Raw genomic sequence first — 25902 nt, 5'->3', positions numbered from 1 at the left:
AACTTTGAAAATATGAATCTTTGTGTGCAGTGTAATGTTGGACTATAGGAGTGTCCACTTTTCACAAACTCAGTGCATGGAAAGAATACCTATGGAAACAGATATAGTTACTGTTCATGGTACAAAATGATTTCTCAATTTATAAGAAATACGCTGTACACTTCCTAGTGTGTTAAAAATATAAATATAAGAATTTATTTGGAATTAATATTTCAGGAACATGTTCTTTGCAAAAAGGTGGTTCATCTGTACCATAGGAGAAAATTTTCTTGATTTTACATGTCAAGCAACAGCATTCCATGGCTTTCAGGTCTGTTTAGTCCCTGGTACTGTGAAAACATGATTCCAAGTAGGATATTACCATATTTGCTTGTACAAGTTCCCTTGATATTTTTACTCCCAAACAGAGTGGACTAGAAGAATTTTGCTTGTACCTAGAAGCAATCTCATTAATCTTTATGAGATTTCACCTCTACTGACTGGCAAATGGTCTTACGTGAGGTAACACAGTAATCAATCAGTGGCAAAGCTAATTGGAATGTGGGTTTCCTAACCTTCTCCTTGTGTCTCAAGCAAGGTCTTTCACCTAGAACAGTTGGCATGCAACTACACAATTTTTCATTGCTTTTCCTCAATTTGCTGTCCAAGAGTGAGAGTGTGTGAGAGGACAAACTGGTTTAGGCAACATGTATCTTTTTAATTTTTTTCTTAAATTGGATCAATGGAAAGAGCACACGAAGTAGAAAGTATGTGAGTAAAAGGACTGGTATATTTTGAGCATCTAGCAGTGGGTGTCCTAGCTTGGCCGACTCACTGTCACATGGATCTCAGACAAGTCTGAGAATGCTGGAAGACCAGTGAAATTCTGTCTGCAGGAAGGACAGACGAACTTCACTGAGGAAGGTGTTGGAGGTGGTGGCAGGATCAGAACAACACGATGTGTTATTGTTTGTGGCATTATTGTCACCTGGGGCTTGGGGAAACAAGGACCACTGCATGCAGTGTTACATGTGCATACCCAGGACCACACCAGCAGGCAGGTTTTTAAATTCTTAGAAGTGGGAAAGCTGATGCTTAGCCAGAAAACAAACATATAAGGGTATCTCACTTATTTATAACCTGTCTACATGAGCCATTGGAGCTGACAATCACCAGGGAACCAAGTGGCCCTGTTTTACTGTGGGATTCATGCTGTCAGTAAAGTCTAGGTTTATAGACCCCAGCAAAATGTCTCCTCTGGAGAGTCCTTTCTGTCACTGGTGGATTCAGTCCCTCCTCTCTGTAATCCATAGCATTTGTGCATAGCTCCATTTTGCTACTGCTCACACTGCACTGTAATTTGTCTATACATCTGTCTTCCAGAAAAATAAAATAAAGTTTTCTGGAAATTTAATTTTCCACTGTCAATCATGCCCCATGCAGCCTTCTACCTGTTAAATTGAGCAATGAGGAGAAAGAGCCATGAGGAGAAAGAGAGCAGGTCCTTTATAGAACAGAGAGGTCATTCATCAGCTTTCAAACACCAAGCTTACTTTCCTGACGTCTTTAGCAAAGAAAGGTCTAGAGTCAGGTTCAGTGACAGAGAAGGAATTCTAAATTCTGTAATTCTTCCTCCAACATATCAAGAGTTGATATTACCAACTACATCAGAGTTTCTTCCAGAACGTAGTAGGTTGCTCTGTTCTACTTTAGGACCCAGCCAGGAGGTCTGGTGTCCTAGAAGGAGGATGTGAGACCAGCAAGTCCACGCTAGAGACGAGTCCATGCTTGTCTCTCCCACTATGGACTGTGGGAAGAGAAAAGGAAAGTAACAGCAGAGAAGTGAGTGTTGAGTCATAGGTGCCCAGAGGTGCCCTCTCTGGATGGAAGTCCCAAGGAGGAGAAAGAATGCTAGATCGTTAGAGAGGAGACTGAAAGCAAAGCGTTGGTTTCCTTTTGGAATAGCCACACTAACCTGAAGAGGCCGCATCAGAGACAATGAGGTGAAGTGTCATTAGCGGAGAGCACTCTAGTTCCCCAGAAGCCTTTCTGGGGCTCCTGTTTTGCCAGAAGTCTGAGTGTTCTGCAAAGGGGTGCAGGCTGGCTTACCTGGGGTGGAACGAGGGGTTCCATCTGGGAGGGACCACCAAGGCTGGAGACCAAACACATTCACAGCCAGATACCCGGAGGCCACAGCATCAGCGAGGGTCAGAGGGCCCGTCAGCAAGGAGAGGGAGAGCACTGGGGGACAGAGTGAACAGCAGAGGCCAGCAGAAGGCCAGGCACAGAATTGAGGAGGACTCCTCGTCCAACCCAGCAAGTGCACACCCAACAATGGGAGGGCTGTCCTACACTGGAGAGCAGCCAAAGGATCAACACGGGCTTGAGGTCACACTACAGACCTACCCACACGCCATCTCAGAAGTGAGTATGGAAGAAGGGACTTCTGAGAGGCTGAGCATTTGTTCAAAAGCAACTCAAGTATCCAAAGAAAATGTTTAACTGGAAGAAATTAGTAATTTATATGTCAAATCAGACCTTTCCCTCCACCTACTGCTATTTAGCCAACTTGTGGCCATTTGAGGGGAAGATTCACTACAAAGATTAGATAAATTATAGGATTATAAAGAAGGGGTAAATGCTTTGAACATTAAATATAGCACGAGTGAAACTGTATCGAGGCAATGCCTCTAACATTTGAGCTTCTTGAGAGCTGGGATAGTTTTTTCATCTCTCTACACCCCCAGAACATAGTAGAATACTCAAAAAGTATTTAGAGTTCCATATCTGAGTCCTGTATGAATAAATGAACTTACTGATGATAAAGGTCACTGTGTTATCCTACCCCATATATGACTCACCTTTAGAAATTCATCCTTTCATTCATTAACTTACTTATTCAAATATTTCATACATCTATGTCTATATGGCATCTATGTCTATATGGTCTTGTGAAGGAAACAAAGATGAATTGTTTTTGCATTTATTCAAACACCAGAAATTTATTCAGTGCGTACTGTATACCAGGTACATAGGTCCCACCTTCAAGGTCCTTACAGATATGTGGGAGGGAGGAAATATGTAAAAAAACCAACTATCATAAAAAGTAGAAAATGACAGGGACCATATGAAAAGTGAAGTTAAAGAAATAAATAGAATCAAGACAGGATCCAGTGCATGCTTTCCAGTCCTGCAAGCACGGCTGTTACAGAATACAGTGGAAGGGAGTGAAAGAGGTGCTCCTCTTGCTTTCCAACGGCATCTGGGGGGACCAGCATATGGGCTCCAACTCAGTGGAGGTAGAATATGAAAGCTTTCTTCTGTAGAAGGCAGTTCTATAGAACACATTTAAAGACAGGTTTAGGAGGGTGCCTGGGTGGCTCAGTCGGTTAAGCATCTGACTTTGGCTCAAGTCATAATCCTGGGATCCTGGAATGGAGCCCCACATCGGGCTCCCTGCTCAGAGGGGACTCTGCTTGCCCCTCTCCCTCTGCCCTTTTCCCCTGCTCATGCTCTCTCTCAAATAAATAAATAAATAAAATCTTAAAAAAAAAAAAAGGACAGGCTTAGGGACGGGCATAGTAATCGAACTGAGCAGAGATTGAAGATAGTTTTAGTGTGTTCTGATTTTGATAAGCAAGGAACTCTATATTCTTCTCAAGATAAGAGGCTGACAGGAAACCTGCAGTGCCCAATCAAATATTTAGATTTGAACTGCTACATATTTAAGTTATTTCTACAATCGTGAAATTAAAAAGTCCAGATCTAAGAAATCTGAAAGACATTCAGAATACTGTATTCCCTTTAAGGGTAAGAACTTTGTGCTTTTAAAGCTTTGCTTTTAAATGTACTTTAAAATATCTCTTGAATAGTCATAAACTGCCACAGTCCTGCACCAGGGACAGGTAAAACAGCAAGGGTAAAGAAGGAAATGCAGTCTTAAAAGCTGAGCTCATAATCGTAAACTCAAGCCCATGGACCTGTTTCTAATGTGCATAGGCAAGCTTTGTCTCTGGGTTCATCCACGGAGGTAGAAATACAAGTTGGCTACAAATAAGAGCTTTAGTGACTTTCATGTATCATAACGTCTTGGCTATGGAACCACAGGTACATGACTCCTGGGGATGAGTGGCACCTCTCTCCTGTCTCCAGGAAAGACACTACTAATGCATACTTTCTTCATCACACGACTATGCTGTATCCTCACTGATAACACAGCTGCCCACTGGCCCACAGCAGGGCTCGGGTCTGATCAGTAGTTGTATCCCCAGCCTCCAGCTACAGCATAGGCATTTTTAAATTAATAAACACATCTGAAGAGCAAGTCTAATCGCATGGCTTAAATTTTAGACATAAGGTACAAACTACCCAGCCGTTCTCTGTATCTGATACAACTTAACTCATAGTCTACTGAAAACTGACAAAGAGAAGCCCTAGAAAGGCCTGAGAGTTGTGTAAAGCAATGAGACAAACTGTTACATGTGTATGGATAGCATATCGTGTCTGTTACATGTACATGTTGTGAGCGTGTGCCTTATAGAATGAGTCTCGGGGTTGAACACCACACTGCATTGGGGAGGCTGGCTTGCATTCTGCATTAACCTGTCCTAACATGTCCGAGTCAGAGGAGCGGGACAGAAAGAAAATAACCAGGGCCAGAGGGATTTCTTTCTTGTCCTTTGCTCCTGATGGAAACTGCCTGAAGAATGGAAAGTGCTCTGAAGTATGCACTATGTGAGCAGGAGACGCGTTAGAGGTATAGACCCCTCAGCGTGGTTATCGGCAAGAGTACGGCAAATCGCTTCCAATGTGAGTTAATTTTAGTTACCAAATACCACGTTTAAAGAGACCAGCTTTCTTCTGATTTCACAGAAGCACTAGTTTCATCTGTTGGCATTTTAGTACTCCATGGCTGAAAAAAGATGAATAATCTTTAGGTGAGAAGAAGTCGTAAAGTTGATATTTCTACTGAAATGGTTCATATAGCACAGTTATAAAAATAGCAGAGCTTTTAGAATTTATCCAAATGTCATTGCTAATCTCTCTCAAAGTCACAGGCACAATCTATTCATTCTCTACAAGTCAAGAGATACAAACTCACAAATGTGTCTTTGGAATACAATCCTTATAAATCTCTTCATTTTCTAATAAAGGAAACAGCTGGGTTTCTTCACTTCAATGTCTCTCCTCCATCATCTTTTTCCTTACTGTGTTATCTCTTTAGCCATTGTTCACTATCTTTAGCTTCCCACTATGACGGCAAACTTAAAGCACGTTTTTTTCCAAAAGATGTTCAACATTATTAGCCCCTAGGGACTTGCACATTAAAACCACAATGAAATATCACTATGTACCTTTTGGAATGGCTAAAATAAAAGATAATGATAATACCAAGTGCTGGTAAGGATGGGGAGCAACTGGGCCTCTCAGACATTGCTGGTGGGAATGTAAAATGGTGCTGCTGCCCTGGAAAGCTGTTTGCCAGTCTCTAAAACCAACCAGGCATTTTCCATTTGATCCAGCAGTTGCACTTTTGAGCATTTATCCCAGAGAAATGAAATCTTATGTTAACACAAAAACTTGCACATGGATGCTCATAGCACCTTTATTTATAAAAGCCCAACGTGGAAACAACCCAAATGTCTCCCAACAGGTGAATGGTTAAACACACTCTGGTACATCTAGACCGTGTAATACTACACCACAATAAAAAGGAATAAAGTATTGGTATATGCAGCAATCTGGAATATTAAAGACATTATGCTTAGTGGGGAAAAAAAACAGTCTCTAAAGGTTAAATACTGCATGATTCCATTTTATATGGCATTGTACCACTGACAAAATCATATAGCTGGAGAACAGATTCGTGGTTGCCAGTCGACAGGGTTGGGGGGTGGGATGGGTGCAACTTCACAGCGGTAGCACAAGGGAGTCCCGTTGCGGTAATGGGGCAGTTCTGTATTCTGATTGTGGTAGTGGTTACAAAGACTTACACATGGGATCAAATTGCACAGAATTACACACACACACACACACACACACACACACACAAGTGAAAGAAAAGGGGTTGAAAACTGAAAAAGGTCTGTAGTCTCATTACAGTATTGTACCAATATCAATATCCTGGTTTTGACATTACATTAAAGTCACATAAAATGTCACCACTGGGGAAAGCTGCGCAAATGGTGCAAAGAACTCAATATATTTTTGCAATTCCCTGTGAGTCTAAAATCATTTCAAAAATATATATTTCCAAAAAAAAAGAAAAAAATATTTTCCTCTCAAGTTTCATGTATCAGTTGTTTGTAACATTTAACCCTAAGTTTGGTGAATGAACTGAAAGGGCAGGAAGAGAAAGCAAGGAGAGGCTCTTTGTGTCTTTTTGCTTTATGTCTCTATTTTTAAAAGAATCAAGAAACAAACGTATTTGATGCTGTGCCAACTATTAATGAAGACTGTCTTGTGAAAACAGAAGTGCTTTGAAAAAGGGTTACTGGGTCACATCCTATCATTTCTTTCCTCAGAAACTTTCATGGCTCTCTTTTGCCTGTAAAATTAAGTCACACTCTTCCTACTGACATTGAAGACCTCCTACAATATGGCCCCAACCTAACACTTCGGCTCTATCTTTCTCTGTTCCTTTAAGAGAATCCACTGCTTCAATCTGTTCTCTACACGAGGGTCTGAGTTTTCTTTAAAACTCAAATGTGGCTTCTCATGGTACTTAGCCGAAAGACTCAAACCTTCCATCTGGCCATCAAGACTCACAGTGTCTGGCCCCTGCCTCCTTCTCCAGGCCATCTTGTACTACTCTTCATTCTCTATGCCCAGTCACATGACTTGTCTAAACCTCATTCTTGCCACAGCCCTTCCCCCTTGGGGCCTTGAGCATATTGTCTTCTTTGCTTGGATCTCTTTCCACTCCTCTTATTTATTTATTATCTTTTATTATTTTATTTTTATTTACTTTTTATTATTATGTACATCATTAGTTTTTTTAAAATAAGAATTTATTCACATATTTACATTTTTTTGCAGTTGGTAAACTGATGGTGCTTTTTATTTTATTATTTATTTATTTGTTTGTTTGTTTGTTTATTTATTTATTATGTCTAGTTAGCCAGCATATAGTACATCATTAGTTTTTGATGTAGTGTTCAACGATTCCTTAGTTTTGTATAATACCCAGTGCTCGTCACCACATAAGCCCTTCTCAATATTCATCACCCGGTTACCGCATCCCCCCACCCCCCTCCCTTCTGTAACCCTCAGTTTGGTTCCTGGAGTCCAGAGTCTCTCATGGTTCGTCTACCCCTCTGATTTCTTCCCCTTCAGTTTTCCCTCCCTTCCCCTGTGGTCCTCTGTACTATTCCTTATGTTCCACATATGAGTGAAACCATATGATAACTGCCTTTCTCTGCCTGACTTATTTCACTTAGCATAATCCCCTCCAGTTCCATCCATATCAATGTAAATGATAGGCATTCATCCCTTCTGATGGCTGAGTCATATTCCATTGTATATATGAACCACATCTTCTTTATTCATTGATCTATTGAAGGACATCTTGGCTCCTTCCACATTTTGGCTATTGTGGACACTGCTGCTATGAATATTGGGGTGCATGTGCCCCTTCTTTTCGCTACATCTGTATCTTTGGGGTAAATACCCAGTAGTGCATTTGCTGGGTTGTAGGGTAGCTCTATTTTTAACTTTTTGAAAAACCTCCATACTGTTTTCCAGACTGGCTGTACCAACTTGCATTCTCACCAAGACTGTAAGAGGGTTCCCCTTTCTCTACATCCTTGCCAATATTTGTTGTTTCCTGTCTCATTAATTTTTGCCATTCTAAGTGGTGTAAGGTGGTATCTCACTATGGTTTTGATTTGTATGTCCCTTATGGCTAGTGATGTTGAACATTTTTTCATGTGTCTGTTAGCCATTTGTATGTCTTCTTTGGAGAAGTGTCTGTTCATGTCTTCTGTACATTTCTTGACTGGTTTATTTGTTTTTTGGGCCATTGGATATTCTTTCTTGATTTGTCAAAGAATAGTTGACCATAGAGTTGAGGGTCCATTTCTGGGGTCTCTATTCTGTTCCATTGATCTATGTGTGTTTTTGTGCTAATACCACTGCTGTCTTGATGATCACAGCTTTGTAATAGAGCTTGAAGGCAGGCATCGTGATGCCCCCAGCTTTGGTTTTCTTTTTCAACATTCCCCCAGTTATTCAGGGTCTTTTCTGGTTCCATACAAACTTTAGGATAGTTTGTTCCAGCTCTGTGAAAAATGTCAACGATATTTTGATAGGGATTGCATTGAAAGTGTAGATTGCTCTGTGCAGCTTAGACATTTTAACAATGTTTATTCCAATCCATGAGCATGGAATGTTTTTCTATCTCTTTGTGTCTTCCTCAATTTCTTTTGTAAGTGTTCTGTAGTTTCTAAAGTATAGATCCTTTACCTCTTTGGTTAGGTTTGTTCCTAGATATCTTACGGTTTTTGGTGCTATTGTAAATGGAATTGATTCCTTAATTTCTCTTTCTTCAGTTACATTATTAGTGCATAGAAATGCAACTGATTTTTGTGCATTGATTTTGTATCCTGCCATGTTACTGAATTGCTATATGAGTTCTAGTCATTTGGGGAGTCTTTGGGTTTTCCAAATAAAGTATCATGTCATCTGTGAAGAGAGAGAATTTGACTTCTTCTTTGCCAATCTGAATGCCTTTTATTTCTTTTTGTTGTTTGATCACTGAGGCTAGGACTTCTAGTACTATGCTGAAAAATAATGGTGAGAGTGGGCATCTCTGTCGCGTTCCTGACCTTAAGGGATAAGCTCTCAGTTTTTCCCCATTGAGAATGATATTCACTATGGGCTTTTCATAGATGGCTTTTATGATAGTGAGGTTATGTTCCCTCTATCCCTATACTTTGAAGAGTTTTAATCAGGAAAGGATGCTGTATTTTGTCCAATATTTTTTCTGCATCAATTGAGAGGACTCTCGTCTTTTCTTTTATTAATGTGTTCTGTCACGTTGATTTCTGAATGTTGAACCACGCTTGCATCCCGGGAATAAATCCCACCTGGTCATGGTGAATAATCCTTTTAATGTACTGTTGGATCCTATTGGCTGGGATCTTATTGAGTATTTTGGCATCCATGTTCATCAGGGATATTGGTTTGCAATTCTCCTTTTTGATGGGGTCTTTGTCTGGTTTTGGGATCAGGGTAATGCTGTACTCATAGAAAGAGTTTGGAAGTTTTCCTTCTATTTCTATTTTCTGAAACAGCTTCAGTAGAATAGGTATTATTTCTTCTTTAAATGTTTGGTAGAATTCCCCTGGGAAGCCATCCAGCCCTGAGCTCTTGTTTGTTGGGAGATTTTTGATTACTGCTTCAACTTCCTTACTGGTTATTGGTCTGTTCAGATGTCTATTTCTTCCTATTTCAGTCTTGGTAGTTTATAAGTTTCCAGGAATGCATCCATTTCTTCCACTCCTCTTTTAGATTTCAGCTCCACTATCAACTCTTCAGGAAAACCTTCCTCAACCTGCCAGTTGAGGTCAGGTTGTTTTGACAACTGTTCTCATAGAACTGTGTTGCTTTCCTTTAGAACACTTATCCCTCATTATAACTATACATCCATTCATTTGCTCATTTGATCAAATGCTGCTTTTCCTATTTGACCAGAAGCTTCATGAAAATACAGCTTGTATCTATTTTTGCTCACATTTTGTTTACCACTTAATAAAATGTCTTGAACGTAGACTTATTCAGTAATTATTTTTTAAGTGACTGGATGAATCAAACTGGAATAATTGCTCTCCAATCACATTCACTGGGTTTCCTGCTCCCATGCTTCTGTCATGCTCTTCATCCCATGTGCAAAGCTATACCCACATTTTATCCTCTTTACATTTTTTCTAATCATATAGACTCATATGAATGGATACTTTCTTGTCTTTGGAAATAAACATCATCTCTGCGTCCTTTGGAAACTGTAGCACTTAGGCATCTGTTCTCTTGCCATACTTGGTGTTGCTATCAATACATTTTTGCCTTTTATGCTCTTTATCAATTCATACGTTTCTGGAGGACAAGGCTTATTCATTTCTCTTTACATCACCTGCATTAACTAGCTCATTTCTTAGAGGCTTAATTAATATATTTTCCTTATTGATTAATATGAGTAAAAGCTAAAACACATATTATAAGCTGAATTAATATTTATAGAAATAAGGAAAAATTATTGGTACTTGTTAGTTCTACTGATTTGCAATGAGTAAACAAAATTAAATTACTAAACAGCAGTACAGACATGGTTCCCAGAGCAAATGCTTTCCGTTCTGACCATTTATTATTATTTAATAGGTTTATTTGTTGTAGGTGGCAAACTAATTCTAAAATTGTTAGATTCAACTTGCTTTTTGACTTTCCACTATTCCTTGCTCAGTGAATTACAATGAACCAACTAATATTCCAGTAGAATTATTATTTTTCTTTCTCACTAAAGAATTAAAATACACTTTTTCATAGGATAGAACATTTAAATAGGCACTGAACAGTTAATTTGAGAGAGGTAACAGGATGGATCAGGATGGTGGGGAATGACATGGGTTGAACTAAATATCTGAAGACCAGGGGACCAGTTGTTAAGAATAAATTGCCACTGTTAAAAAAAAGAAAGAAAGAAAGAAAGAAAGAAAGAAAGAAAGAAAGAAAGAAAGAAAGAAAAGGAAAAGAAAAGAAAGGAAAGGAAAGGAAAAGAAAAAGGAAAATGGAAAAAAATTTTCAAAAGACTTCATAGAACTTAAGAAACCACCAATTAGTTATGACTTTTCAATGCTTAAAAGAAAAAAAACCCCACAAAAGTCAACTATATTTTCAAAGCAGAAAGTCTCCTCATTCTCTCCAGGCTCATTTATAGTTTTTGGCTCTGGGCTAATGGCTCAGTTCTGCCACAAAGCTAACATTTGTCTCTTCCTTCTCCCACCATATCTGTAAAGACATTCTGGAGGCCTCTGCATTTAGGTAGAGAACTGCTGGGAATTTCTGTGCCCCCAAATAGTGGAAATCAATGCAACTGAATTAATTTCTTTAAACATTTATTGAGTACCTGGCATGTGCTGCGTTTTCTAGTAGGTACTAAAGATTCAAAGGTGAACAAGGAATCACCCTTGCTTTGAAAGGACTCACAGTTGGGTGGAGTAGGTGGGAATATTCAAACATCATTCTTAGGTAAGACAGACTGTGTAGACAGAGCTAAAAGTGCCATGGGAGCACAGAAGAGAGATATCTGTTTCTGTTGTGGGGCTCGTTGAAGTGAGTGGGAGTGAGGCTGTGTGGAGGCGCTGCAGCTGATTTCCCAGCATCCATCCCCCTCTCCTCTCCTGCAGTGGGTGACATAGGATTGGTGAGATCAATTCCACCCTGACTCCATGAGTGAGTACTGACTGGTGAGCCAGTAACAACCCTCAAGCAGAGATGGGACCTCCCTGCCAGAGGACATTTAGAAATCCACAGGGACACTTTAAGCCGTTACAGGGCTGAAAAAGACGCTATTGGCATTTAGTTGACAGGAGTTAGGAATGTTAAATAACCAATGAAGTAGGAAAGGGACCCAAATCATGAAAAATTGTCCCACCCAAAATGCCAGTAGTACTCCTACTGAAAAATATGAGCGTAAACCAATCAGAAATTTCATCCTGTATTGGGCTGGGGAGTCCAAGTTTAAGCCAATTAGCTCACAGCATTCCCCTCTGCCATTGCAGTCCAATCAGAAAAGGGCTCTGGACTTTTCTTCAATGGGTGTAGACAAGCATCATTTCTGTCTCTCATTGGGCATGCAGGAAGAAGCCTGTAGCCCCATCTCATTCCAGCTTAGACAGGTTCCCATTCAGTCTATGTAATCTAAACATGTTTAGGTGGTTGGTTTACTTGCTTGATTCTGAATTTTTGTTATTGCTGTTTCTAAGCAAATTATTTGAATGGCAGGAATGTTGTTGTGGTATCAAGTCTAAGTAAGATATAATATATGTGAATAATATTTTGTTTTCATCCCAGAGCTTTGGAATGACTATAAAATTCATAATATTGCCATAAAAGGGGAAATGAGGGTGAAACTAAATGGTCAAATGTATTACTTATGGTGTAATAAGGAATGTAAGTGGTGCCTGGTGAAAGTTGTGAAAACCTAAGTTTAAACTTGCAATTGTGTGTGTGTGTGTGTGTGTGTGTGTGTGTGTGTGTACACACGTGCATAAAAGAAAAAGAGAGGGAGGAAGGGAGGGCAGAGGGTTATCTTCATGAATAACACTAGTTAGGAATTTGTATCTTGTTCTTTTAGGAAAAATTCTGTCCCTTCAGGTTGCAAAATCTCCTCATTAAAGAAAGCTAAAAGATTATTAATCACTGATTACTTAATCAAAGTCCATTAACATGTTCTAAAATGTTATAAGTTGTGTTTAAAATAGCTCTCTTTTTATGCCTATTAATAACTCTTCTACTGACATAAGATTAGTTGGTAGTATTCATAGCTAGAAAATATTTTCCTACATTGTCAATAGTTACGGTCCATTAAGAACAAAGAGGAAAAAGACATCCAATTACATTTGAATTAAGAAAAATTTATAAGACATAGAAATAAAGCTCAAGTTAATTTCTAAACACCCAATTTCCCTCTTGTCACAAAACCTATAGAGTATTTAGATTCCCAGGTGACTAAACTGAAAGTAAACTTCACTTGGAAAATGAGGAGGTTGAGAAGGACAGAAGAGCCCCCAGTACCTGGATACTGGTCAGGGTTGTGTACTGGTAGGCCTTGACCACCAAGTAATTTGCTTCCAGGTCTATGAGTCCCAGGATCATATACTTCCACCATCTTCGTCGTAAAATTGCCAGGAGGTTTTCTTCTCCTGTGTTATGAAGGTGAGAAGAAATGGGTTAGGTTCTGAACACATAATAAACTGTATTTAGAAGGATTCTAAATTATTGTTGTAGTATATTTTTTTTTACTGTTCCTTAACAAATATTTAATTAAACAAATTAATTGTGCAAAGCTTGACATGTTTTTACTTTGCTAATAGTCTTCATTGTAGACTTTGGCCTTTCAAATTGGTTTTTATGCCAGAATAAGACTGGGTAGGTTTTTAGTTCACCATGAAAGGCATTTTCTCATGAACATTTGAAGAAAAAAATTATGTCATGTAAAAATAAAAGGAAAGGTATGCCAGAAAGGCCGCATAAACACACACAAAGTCCAAGTCATTCTAAACTTCAGTATTGCTGTAAAATAGAAAGAAATGAAATGAGGGTAGCCCAACGGACAAAGGCCTATGCTTGCCAGCTGGTCTGCAGTTAGACTCCAAGATGCCATCCCAAGTGCTCGTTCAGCTTTCAATGTTACATGCTTTGAACGTTATATTTTGGTAGCGTGTGGGCGATGGGAAAAGAAAGGAAGTAGGCAGTCACTCTCAGATGGACAAGGGCCAAAGGACCATGGTCTGAATATTACCCCTAAACTAGAATCTTCACCATCTGGCCTCTTAAGGTTACAGCACCAGAACAGATTTTTAATCCCTTAGTTTTTCATCCATATTTTCACATATTTCAAGCCTGAAATAAATCTTATTTCTCAAAGGGAAATCATGATTGTTAATAATCATAGCTCTTTGGAGCCAACCTGTGCAGTCTTCATAGAGGATATGGACTCTGCAGACACTGGGAGTGAATGTTGACTGTATTTATCATGTATTGCTGCATGACAAATTGTCCTAAAACACTGCTGCTTAAAGCAACAAACATTTATTATCTCCTAGTTTTGTGGGTCAAGAATCTGGAAGCAGCTCACCTGAGTGTCTCTGATTCAAGCTGTCTCAATAAGTTGCATCCAAGTTGTCAGCTGTGGATGTAATCACATCTGATGGACTGACTGGGGAGGGATCTGCTTCTAAGCTCACTCAGCATGGCTGTTGGCAGGCCTCAGTCCTTACCACAAGGGCCTGCCTGAAAACATGGCAGTTGGTTTCACCCAGGATGAGCAATGAAAGGGAGAGAGAGGGGTGGGGGAGAAAGAGAGAGAGGGAGAGGGAAAGTACAAGGTTTTTTTTTTTAACTTATTATCAGAAATGGGACTTCTCCCCTATTCTTTTCTTAAAAGGAGGGTCAAGAAGTTCAACCCACACTCAAGGGAGAGAATTTTGTAAGGGTGTGCATACCAGGAGGCAGAGATCATTGCAGGTCATCTTACAGGTTGGCTACCCAGTGACACACAGCTTTAGTACTACAGCTGTGCTTAAGCTGGTCTCAAGTACCTCAACAGACCCACAGCCTCACCTCTCTCTGAGCCATTCTCAGAACTTTGAACTCCTAATTTCTACCACTGGTCTTATTCCAGTGACCACGATATGAGGTGAAGACCTTTTCAACCTTATGGAATCTTGTAAAACAAAGCTTTTCAGCTACATAGAGAATATCAGAGTGTGGGTCATGGCTAGTTGGCAACAAGGAGGGAGAGGTCTCTGGACCTTCAGTAGCTAACCCAGTTTTCAAGTCTCATTTTGGATGCCACACTTCGCACAACCTTTGCTCCAAGTACACTAAAAATCTTTTTGACTCAGTGAGTTGCTAATTTCTGTTCATCCTTCAAAATTTAGCTATTCTCTGCCATTTTTTCTGATGCCACTGCCCCCTGAGCAAGGTGTACCCAGGTCTGTATAGTCCTTTCACATGACTGTGATTACTTAGAAATGGTCTACTCACTAAACTGGGATGGGAGTTTGGGGATGGTAAGACCTCAATGTCTTACTCATATATGTATCCATAGCCCTTAGCATACTGATATATAGTAAGGATTAGCTACGTGTTTTGGAATGGACAAATAATTGAACTGAAAAAGTGTGAAGTGCTATTTCTCTGAGTATGTCAAGAGTTAGCGCTAGAATATGAGTCACGCTTCTTAGTGTTTTGTACTGAGATTCATAGCTGCTGGATGTGATCCCCAAGGTCATTTCTTTATAGCCAGCTCATTTTGGCAATGTCCTTGCACAGCATTTCCGCCTTTCTTATCTATCTGCCTATGCATTTGTTCAATCGACACACCTCTCAGGGTTTATCTTGTAAATTAGTGATTTGCAACCTGACTGAATATTCACATCTTCTTGAGAAATTTTTAAAAATCTCAGTGTCTGGGACCAGACACCCCAAATTCGGATGTAATTGGCTTTAGGTGGAGCCTGGGCATTGGGCTGAGGATCAGATGTATGACTTTCAAATCAGATTTATTTATGATTTATGGTTATCCTCAGGATGACCTGTTCTAGGAATTCCAAAGAGATACAACCACAAAGTAGAGAAGGCTGTCCATACCAAAAAACCCCCACATCTGAACATCTGGCCTGAAGCCTGCTTTCCCTGTCTTGTTTCTGGGCTTTTCCTTATGCTGACTCCTCTGCATGGACTATTATTCCTCCAGTCTCCAAATGAAGGATCAGCATAGACACTACCACCAGGGAGCCTTCCTTGAACTTCCTAGGGCTGGATTTCCCTGTAATGTGCTTCTTTAACACCCTTTGCTTATCCCACATATAATACTTATCTCACTGTATTATAATGACCTCTTTTCTTGATGCTATTACTCATTAGATTATTAACAGTTTGAAGACAGTGGCATTGCCTTGGTCATCACTTTATCTCTAGGATCCAACAGGACCTGGTGAGTGGTCAATAAGTAATACAGAATGTATGAATAAATTTCATGTTTAATAATCTCAGCAATGTTAAATAGATCGAAATTGAGGTACTTAAAATATATCTACTATACACATTCATGTTCCAGACAATGAAAACTGTTTTCCAGTTAGAATGTAGACAACATCTGACACAATTAATTTGGTGACCATTTTACACATGACATACTATACATAGGACATAAAAAGGTCGATGGCATATTTAACTGCAAAGCTGCGATTCTATAGTCACAGGTCATTGTCCCAGTTTATTTACACAATGAACAGAGAATTGCCAAACTCAGAGCATACCCGCCTCATCTCAATGATGTAAGACTGAAAATCTGGGTCATGGTGCTGTTTGTTCTACCGATCAATAACACACGCGAACTGTAATTCATTACATAGATTCAAAGGAATGATTAGCTGCCTTGCTGTTCTGCTCAAAAAGTCTGCAAAGCAAAACACCCTGAATAAATGTTCCATATTGTTCCATTTGAAGCACCAGAAAACATACAACATTCTTGCACGGCAGAATTATCCAGGAAGGCAAGGGAGCACTTTAGTAATTTTGGCTGAGCAAAAAATCCAGCCCTAGAAAAGACTGCTTGGGGGTTTATCTACATGACTCGCATTAACACTGATGTACAATAGGCCATTAAAATTCTTTCTAAAATAATGAAAATGCATTCTCTAAAGACTTTATGCCAAACCGCTCCTTAAATCTCATAAAATAGGGCCACCCATAAGAAACACCAGCACAATTGGTGGTACGTTAACGTTTTGAAATTCTTTTCTTTTTTTTTAATTAACTAGAACAAGTAATAAAATCCATGGGCGGAAACTTTAGAATTACAGTTTGCCATTTACATGCATTCTATTATTACTTTTATTATCAATATGTTCAAATATAAATAAAAATATTGGAGAATAATATAATAACATAACCTCCAACCTGATTTAATAAATGTTAACATTTTGGCACGTTTGCTTCACAAATGTTTGGGGGTTTTTTTGAGGAAGAAAACGTTAAAGATAAAACCGAAGCTCCTTTTCTGCTCTTGTGAGAGTCCATTCCCTTCCGTCCTTCCTCAATCCTTGTCTTGATACTGTTGTGGATTCTTCATGTTTGTGTTTTTGTTACACATCTTATACATATGTTTGTATCTGAAATAGTACATCACTTCCTTTGATATGTTTTTAAACTTTAAATGAGAGTTTATTGTGTACACTGTTAAATGTCATTCTTCTAGGGTTTTTTTATGTTTAGCATTGTTTTAGAAATGTATCCCTATTGTTTCCTGTAGAGCTAACTCATTTATTTTAAACACTGTATATTATCATAGTTTCTGAATATGCCACAATTTATCCAGTCTCCCAGTAACAGACATCTAAGTTGTTTGCAATTTTTCTCTATTAGGAACAGTGCAGCAAAGAAAGTTACCCTAATTTGAGGTAACAGCATTCTAGCAACAATAACTATTTCACTAATTAAGAACAGGGAAAAGAAATTACTGACAATCTTGATCACATCATTCATATTGAATTTTACTAAGCACCAACAACACGATCAATCAAAAGTGTTTTTGAATTTTTGTAACAGATAACTTCTATGAAACTTACTCTGTATCAGGCAGTATCTACATGCTTTATAAATATTAATTTACCCAATCCTTATCATAACCCGATACAGTAGACATTGCTATTAACCCTATTTGCAGATGACAAGACCAAGGCCTGAAGGAGTTAAGTAACTTGCCCGAAAGGTCACACAGATAAGCCAGGATCTGGACTCATGACAATCAGGTCCCAGGCTTTATACTCATTAGTACTGTACAATTTTGCCTCCCTGATTTGTTAATTGTGGCACTGTCCTTAGGAGTCACGCATTTCTCCTTAAAGGCTCTTTCATGACCTACCTGCCCAGACTCACCCACTGGGTGCCCCACTGCTAACTCCAGGGTGTGCCCATCACACTGAAGCCCATGTGCATGGCGACCCCGGAGCTGCCAGCGCCCCATGATGCCTCTCCTGAAGCAGCTTAGGGACGACCATGTGTCTGACCGCCAGCAAGTCAGTATCAAGGACTTGGGGGTTCCCTGCCTAAGTCCATGATAGACTTTCCCTTGTGAAATGTAAAATAAGCTTTAAAACCAATTCTATCGCTTAAGAAACTCTAATGACAAGAATTAGTGTTTCATGCTCTCCTACTCGCTAAAGCTGCAGGCATAGTAGCCATGGTCACCCATGCATGGGGTGAGGGCAGTGGTGGTGAATACATGCTGAATGAAGGAGGAGAAAACTTCTGTACAAAAACTGAACCATGCTGCACGTCCATGGCAGTGCCTGGAAAACAGATCATTGATTCATGGTGTTCTTGTTCACCCCAGTGGTCGTCTGAGTCAAGAATAATAGTACTGCGAGACCGCACTGGAGGTAAATCCAGCTCAGGGAACAAGCAGCTGCATTGTTCTTGGGACATTTTCATTAAGGGGTTTCATGGGTGGTGTGATCCTTCATGGTGTTCTCATGCAAGAACAGAATCCAGCACACTTTGCACGGAGAGTCTGCGGCAAGAGCAAAGCCCCTATGCAGGGGGTGAGACCATTACATGAACCTCCTTGTCTCACAACTTGGAGCCATCGTGCTGTCTTTTTTTTTTTTTACCAGAACTCTAAGGGGAAGTGTTTAAGTCCTAATCAGTCTAGAAAAACAAAACAAAACAAAAGACTTTTGATGGGGGTTTAAATTACTCACCTTTAAAAGCTAAAATTTAGTATTAGAATGTAGAGCTTAAAACAATTCTCTTTAGTGAAAAAAGTGAACAAAATAAATGCACTAATAAGGAAATGAAAATATAAATTGTTCACAAAAAGGACTGCAACCAATTACACTTTATAACATGAACCTGAGTGTAAGGATGAAATACAAAAAAGATAGATAACGAAGATTCAATTTTGTCTGGTAGCTTTCACACATTTTTACTATTAGAAACAGTGGGATTGGGAAGAGCACAACAGACAGTGTTTTGTCCTGGCAGCAAGCAGACTTGGGTTTGAGCACAGACTGCCTTCTGCTACGTGGTACTAAGTTACTTGGTTAATGGCTCTGAACCTTGATCCCTCTGTTACAAAATAGGGATTATAACACTATCTCATGGGGCGTTGCAGATTAAAGGTAGTATGAGTTATGTGTATAAGCTAATATCTAATATAAGGTATCTGCACAAAACATGATAGCAACGGGTAGGACTCTGAAAGCCTTGTATCCTTCCGGGCACCACGACACACAGTTATCTTTTGCAGTTATCTATGTACACAGGTTCTTGCTCTGAAATGTCTCACCAATAGTTCCTCCCTTTGACTCAAGTAGTGAGTCTACGAGGCTGGGTCTTTCCCTTGGGGCTGCTGGTCTGTTCAGCTCCAGGAGGCTGACTTCTCAGAGAAGTCAACGAGAATGGTGCCCTGTGAAGTGGTGTATATGGCAGTCACGCCTGCCCTTTGGGAGGGCAACATAGGGAGGGCACCAGAGCTATTCAGCGGTGGGCTCTAAGCCAGACTCTCCCAGGCACTGGCTGTATGATGTTGTTTTGCAACTTTGTCTCTCTAATTGTCCTCATCTACACGTTGGAGCTACCAGGTGGATTTGCCTTCTTGAGTATTTGTTAGGACTAAATGACATGTTTGTAAAATGATTTACGTGCTGCCTGGCAACTAGTTCATGTTATTATTATCTTGATTTTTTATCATAGCTGGTCTTTCCTCATGCCCTGCTTCCTACATAATGTAGTTGCATAGTAAAGATTTTAACCTTGCCTCAAAAGAGGTCTGGTATTTGTCCTAAGCTAACAAGATGATTTAGGGCAGAAGCTGGCCATGTTGAAAAGATCAACAATGTGATTGGCAGGTGGGGGGGTTTGGGTCACCCTCAGAGACTGGAGATTGAGATCAGCCACCTGGGCAATGAATATGCCTACATAATGGAGCCCCAATAAAAACTCTGGACACAGAGGTTCTAGTGAGTTTCCCTGGTTGGCAATATTTTGTCCATATTCTCACACATTGGTGATGGGAAAGTAACACATCCTGACTCCACAAGGAGAAGACCGTGGAAGCTCCTGACTTGGTACTTCACCTGGACTCTGCTCTATGTGCTTCTTCCCTGGGTTGATTTTTAATCTGTATCCCTTCCTTATAATAACTGTAACCATGACTAGAACAGTTCTGGTGAGTTCTGTGAGTCTCAGCAAATTACCAAACCTGAGCATGGTTTTGGGGATACTTCCCACCTATGAACTCGCCATTGGTGTCAGCAGAGGGGGTAGTCCTGCATGGACACTAAACTTTCACACTTGGCTTAAACTCTCACAGTTGGTGTGAGGTAAGAGTAGTGTTGGGGCTATGCCTCTAAATCCTTGCAGGAGGTTTCCTCAAACACAACTAAATCTGTCCCTCTCTTGCTCAAGAACTTGAGTACAAGTTAGGTGTATCTCAGAATAACCAGGCCCCAGAATCCTCCAGGTCTGAATTCAAATTAAAACAAATCAACAACTAGTCTCCTTTCCAAATGATGTTAAACAATGTATATGATTATTTGTTATCTTTAAAAAAGAGTGTAAAAAATTTGTGCTTTATACCTAAATTTTCTGTCATTATAAAGAGATCACTTACAATGGGAAATACTGCTCAGCAGCTTAAAATGGTTAATGATAGGTTGGCTGTGTGGAGGGGCAAATGCTTTGATTTGAAATTATTCAAAGCAATCATAATAAAACTATGTGCTAATATAAATCTCTTTATTTTCCTGGGTGAGCCTGCTGAGAGAAAAATGTATTTGTCCTTTTTAATGACAAGACTGTTCCCTTTCTTCATCCCATTTTGTGAAAAGTGACCCCACTTGCCATTTGGAGGTTTCCTGTAATTGGCTCTGATGTCTCCTGACATTAGCAGATGAATCTGTCAGGGTTATGAATTTTGTTTTGAACAAAGAGCTGTGTAGCAGCTAATGACACATGATGTAAGGGGAAGAGGCCGAAGCGGGCTTGCCGAGCATATTCAAAAGGCAACATGACAGAAGGTGCCAGCCTGGACTCTTGAGGGCTGACCTTGAGCTCTGACATGAGAACATCTGTCATGGTGGACATATAGGTTAGAACCAACATGGGAAATTAGCAAGAGACGTGTCAACAGGCCGGAAACCCTAGTAAAGCAGAAAGCAGATCAGCCTCCTCTCCCCTGTCCACCCTCCCACTTCCCAGCCCAACTGCCAAGCACAGATCTACCAAGGCCACTTCTGTTACCTGACATCTATTTTCCATCGGACACCACTGGTCGGGCACTGGCACCATAGTTTCACTCTCTCATTTACTTGCCACCCTATACTCTAGGTTAAAAGCCTGGAGTCAACAAGACCTGTGTTAAGGTACTGACTCTGCCACTTAACTGGCTGTGTCACCTAGGAAAAGTTTACTCATTCATAAAATGAGTCAAACACTACTTATTTGAAAATACGCTATACGGAATAAATGAGAAAATATATGTAAAGTGTCTGGCTTCCAGGAAATACTTAGTAAATGACAGCTTTCTTATTAATAGCCTATGAAGAAAGTATTTTTCAGAGCATGAAATTGGATTTAGAAGTTAAGTAATTTGTCTAAGGTCAGTCCTGACTGTTTATTGGAAAGTATTCACTATTTGAAGAATGATGCTTTTTGTTTACATGGTACATTTAATAAAACAGATCAGAAATATTTTTATGTATATGATCTTTCTGAAATTAGTTTCAGTAGAGACAAGGCAGTATTTTCTGAGCAATATAATAATAGTATCAATACTCTGGAAATATCTATATTAACATATATATACCTATATTTATATGTTTATTATTTATATGTCTTTTTATATATATTCCCACATGAAAATATTAAAGAATATATTTTGGGGATTAAAAAGCTTCCACTATACTAACCTAGTGGCAATGAGCACTATAGTGCCCAGATAATCATCTTAAAATATCATTTTCCATCAAAAGAAAGAACGGTTTTTGGAGGAGGGGTTAATTACATATTTGGATAGGAAAATGTAATACAAGTCAAGCCCGGAACATCGTGTCATACAGAAGAGCAAGAAGGCAATCAAACACTACTAGGGTTGTGTCAAAAGGTCACAGAGGCCAACCTGAAGGGTCTTTCATATGAAGATAACAATTGAGATGAATTGAAATGCATCAGATATGTTTAGATCCATAAGTGCATAATAAATCTGAAAGCAACAGCAATGACAATTACCATCAAACAAATAAAAAACACAACCCTAACTGGTCACCATCAGAAGATATTAATAAACCAATTCATTTTGAAAATTGGTAAATAAAGGGAAAAAAAATGAAGTTTTTGTCCCCTGGGATTCTTACATGAATTATACCACTAAGTAACTAAATAGTAGAGATTCGTCTTTATGGTAATATTCTAACTAACACATGAAAAAGAAATGAGAAAATTAGAATATCATCATTTGGTACCCCATGATGAATTAATAGATGTTGGCCTTGAAGGTCAAGCCACTAACATTACAAAGGAAGAGACAACCCAGCATTATGTTTTATGTACTTCTTTATGGAAGAACAAAACACTACTTATTGGGGAAAAAAAAAAAAGAACCTAAATCTGATCAAGACTCTGGATTCAACCTGCTAATTTAGAGAATCCAGAGGTCAGAGAAGCATGGTAAAACACGCGAGAAAGAGTCAATCAGCAAAATGCAGATTGTGAGAACTGGTGTGGCTGGTGACTCAGCTGGTCGGTCGGATGGCAGCAGCCACAGCAGCGAGGAAGGGTTTGTTAGACATGCAGGCTCCTAGGCTGACCCCGGGCCTACAGACTCAGAATCTGCATTGGATCAGGTGCCGGGGAATTTGTATGCATCACAGTGTAAGAAGCAGTGACTGCGTAAGACACAGGGCAGTTTCGTCAATAAATAAATTGTAGTAAAAAGAAAAGAAGGAAATCTATAGGTTAAAAGAACCTAAGAAAAATATCGAGCACTTGCCAGGTGCAGACCTTATTTGCATCCTGACTCAGACAAACTATAAAAGTACATATGAGACCCCTGGAAATTTGAACGCTGGCAGGATATTTAGAAATCTTGTTAATTTTAAATGTGAACAAGGTATCATGGTTATGTTATTTTTAAACTCTTATCTTTTAGAAATATATCTTGAAATAGTTACAGATAAATTGATAAAATGGCTGAGATTTGACTTAAAATCCTACAAGAAGGGGAAAGTGCTAAGGATAAGGATAAAATCAGCCTGACCATGATTTGAAATTTATTGAGGCGGATCTATTGGCACATACGTGTTCATTCTATGATTACGTCTACTTTTCTGTATGATTGAAAGTTTTCAGCTTAAGAAAGTTACAAAAAGAAGAGGTTTGACCGTGAACAGGAAGTTTAGCTAATGGAGTGGCCTTGGCCAGAGCAGAAGAATATCAACAGCACCTATGAGTCTGGAGACTTCTTTAAGTATTTTACTGGTGTAGTCACAATTCCTCCTACAGCGTCCTTGACTTGTAGGTGATAGTATCCTCTTTAGCTGCCAGAGAACGCGAAGTCTGAATTCTATTACTTCCATGTCCTCATTTCAGTCTTGGAGGTCGGGCGGAATACTTGGCAACTCTTCCAGCAAAGGTTTTGACAAGTTCTTAATAACTAAGAACCTCTCTAGCTCATCTCCCTGCATCTGGTTTCTGGATGTGTCTTGCCCTTGTGCTAACGGTCAAGATACTGCCTGTCCTTATTGCTTCATTTACAAATAAAGCCTCTCTTCTATGTTTGGACTCCAAAAACTCTCATAGGGAATCTTTTGTTGGTGCAATGCAGCAACTGTACCAACTACTGAAGCTTCATAGGGCTGCTGGTGGAGAAGTCCCTCCCCTCAAGGGGGAAGTGCTGTGTTAAGTAGAGAGCATTAAGGGGCACCTGGTGGGCTCAGTCGGTTGAGTTTCTGACTTAGGCTCGGGCCCTGTTGTCAGGGTCCTGGGACTGAGCCATGTTGGGGGGGGTGGGGAGGGCTCAGCTCGGCGGGGAGTCTGCTTGTCTCTCTCACTTTGCCCCTGCCTCTGGTTGTGTTCTCTCTCAAATAAGTAAATAAAACCTTAAAAAAAAAAAACTATTACAGTAATGCCGGCTGAGTGCAGTAAAATCGAACTCGATGATAAGAGATGGCACGATTTGAACTGTGACTGCCAAGAACCAGGAGAGGAAAAGATGGCAAATAATAAGCTAATGTCTATTGCAAGTGAAGCTTCCTGCATTGAGTGCCAAATCCATTCTGAGCCACAGATATCACAGTCATTGCAGGCTACAGTGTAGGGAGGTTCCAGAGTATGTTACCAGCCTGGACCACATACAGAGGCCTACAATAAGTCACTAAACAATGCTAAGATATTTGGGAAGCAAGAAAACAAAACAGCCAGCTTTTCAGTTGTTTATAGGGTTGCAGAAATGTGATGAAATCAGATTTTTGCCATTTGCCCCCCAGCTTTGCCTCATCTGGTTCTTACACACGAGTGTGCAGTAGCATGACCTGGAGAGCTTTCCAGACTGCCGATTTTGGGGTTCTACTTCAGAGTCTCACTTGGCAGGTCTGGGCTGGGGCTCAGGAATCTGTATTTTAAAAAGTGTCCCAGAGACTGCAATGCTGCTTGTCGCTGATTCCATTACATTTTGGCAACCTTGATTTAAACTAATAAATAAATCAGACTATTCCTCCCTGAGGCATCTGTGACTTGTTACTTCCTATCATTATAAAGAAAGAGGCAATCAATGAGACTAGCTGGTGACTAGAACCACCCGATGGGGTTGTCCTTAGCACAGGAATAAATCTGGTATCTGTTCTAGGTCTGTCAGAGTCCAGGGGAGTGGCAGGGCTATTCATGAACAAATGCACTATTATAAGCCTTGCCCCAAATTCTACCTTCTCAAAGAAACTTCCCCGTTTTGAACCACATTGACTTTTTCTCTGAATTCTTATGGTCCTTACATATCATTCTATTGTTTTGGGAACTTAATCAACCCACCTTGCATTTTTTAAATGTTACAAGGGTGTATTTCTTCTATCCTGAAATAGTTGTAAACTTAGGGAAAGCAAAGTCTCTGTTTTACAGTCCTTTTCTTTTTTAAAGATTTATTTATTTATTTGAGAGAGAGAGCATATAGGTGGGAAGGGCAGGGGGAGAGAGAGAGAGAATCTCAAGCTGACTCCCCACTGAGCACAGAGCCCTGACGTGGGGTTCGATCTCACGACCCTGAGATCATGACCTGAGCTGAAACCAAGACTCGGAAGCTTAAGCGACTGTGCCACCCAGGCTCCTGCTACACTCTTACGAACATACGTCATTGTCTGCTTAACAAATATTTCTTGACCTTCTAACACAAACAAATCCTCAAACATATATAATATAGAACCAAAGGCCTCTGTTTTATTATCTTCTAATACATTTACACATTATATTTGAGGGAGATTTTAACTTTCCTAAATTTTATTCATTCATTAATTATGTATCAACTATGGCGCTAGTGATTCAGCTCACATGCCAATGTCAACAAAACCTAATGACCCAAGATTAAAGTCACAGAAATGCATACCCCCCAGAAAAAGGTCAATTTACAATATAATAGTTTTTTAAAAAACACAACAAATACAAACCCTAATGACCCATACTAATTGCCTTTCTTGAAAAAACGGATATGTATTCTTGGATCCGTGTCCATTGATAGAATATAAACCTCTGAGAAGTGAAGGACGAGTATCTCTGAAGGGTGTCTGTCTCTGAGACACAGCAGATGGCCTGTGCTGTTAAGAATCTGCCCACACACTCTTATGACTTGAGGCTAATTACTAATGGGAGGTGATCTCTTAGGAACCAAAATTGAACAGAATGTGTTCCAGAAGTCAAGGGCTACATAGTAACTTTTAATATGATGTGTCATTTGTCTGTGGGTTTCCTAGGACATAGGGGAAAAGTAGGAGCTTAAAGGTGAATAAAAGAAAACTCTTTAGATTTCTGATTAGTAGTTAAGACAGGAGGTAAGAGGGAGGCATAGGTTAAGATCAGGATTTCTAATGCAAACCTAGAAGACAATTCAAGCTATTCTCCAAAGCAGTCCCATCAACCTTTTTGCTCTCTTCACTT

The 25902-nt window shown here is 39.7% G+C and overlaps 1 protein-coding gene across 1 annotated transcript in view; it reads right to left on the bottom strand.

Moving 5' to 3' along the window:
* The window catches only part of SLC35F1 (solute carrier family 35 member F1), a 402488-nt gene that overhangs the window by 72635 nt on the left and 303951 nt on the right, over positions 1-25902 (bottom strand). Inside the window, exon 3 of the mRNA XM_034669043.1 lies at positions 12769-12896. Within this exon, the coding sequence (XP_034524934.1) occupies positions 12769-12896 (128 nt within the window). The remainder of the gene's footprint in view (positions 1-12768; positions 12897-25902) is intronic.

Source organism: Ailuropoda melanoleuca, chromosome 10 (assembly GCF_002007445.2).
Source record: "Ailuropoda melanoleuca isolate Jingjing chromosome 10, ASM200744v2, whole genome shotgun sequence".
NCBI classification, from domain to species: Eukaryota; Metazoa; Chordata; class Mammalia; order Carnivora; family Ursidae; genus Ailuropoda; species Ailuropoda melanoleuca.
The sequence above is the reverse complement of the archived record's forward strand: the minus strand, read 5'-3'. Positions and strand labels throughout refer to the sequence as shown.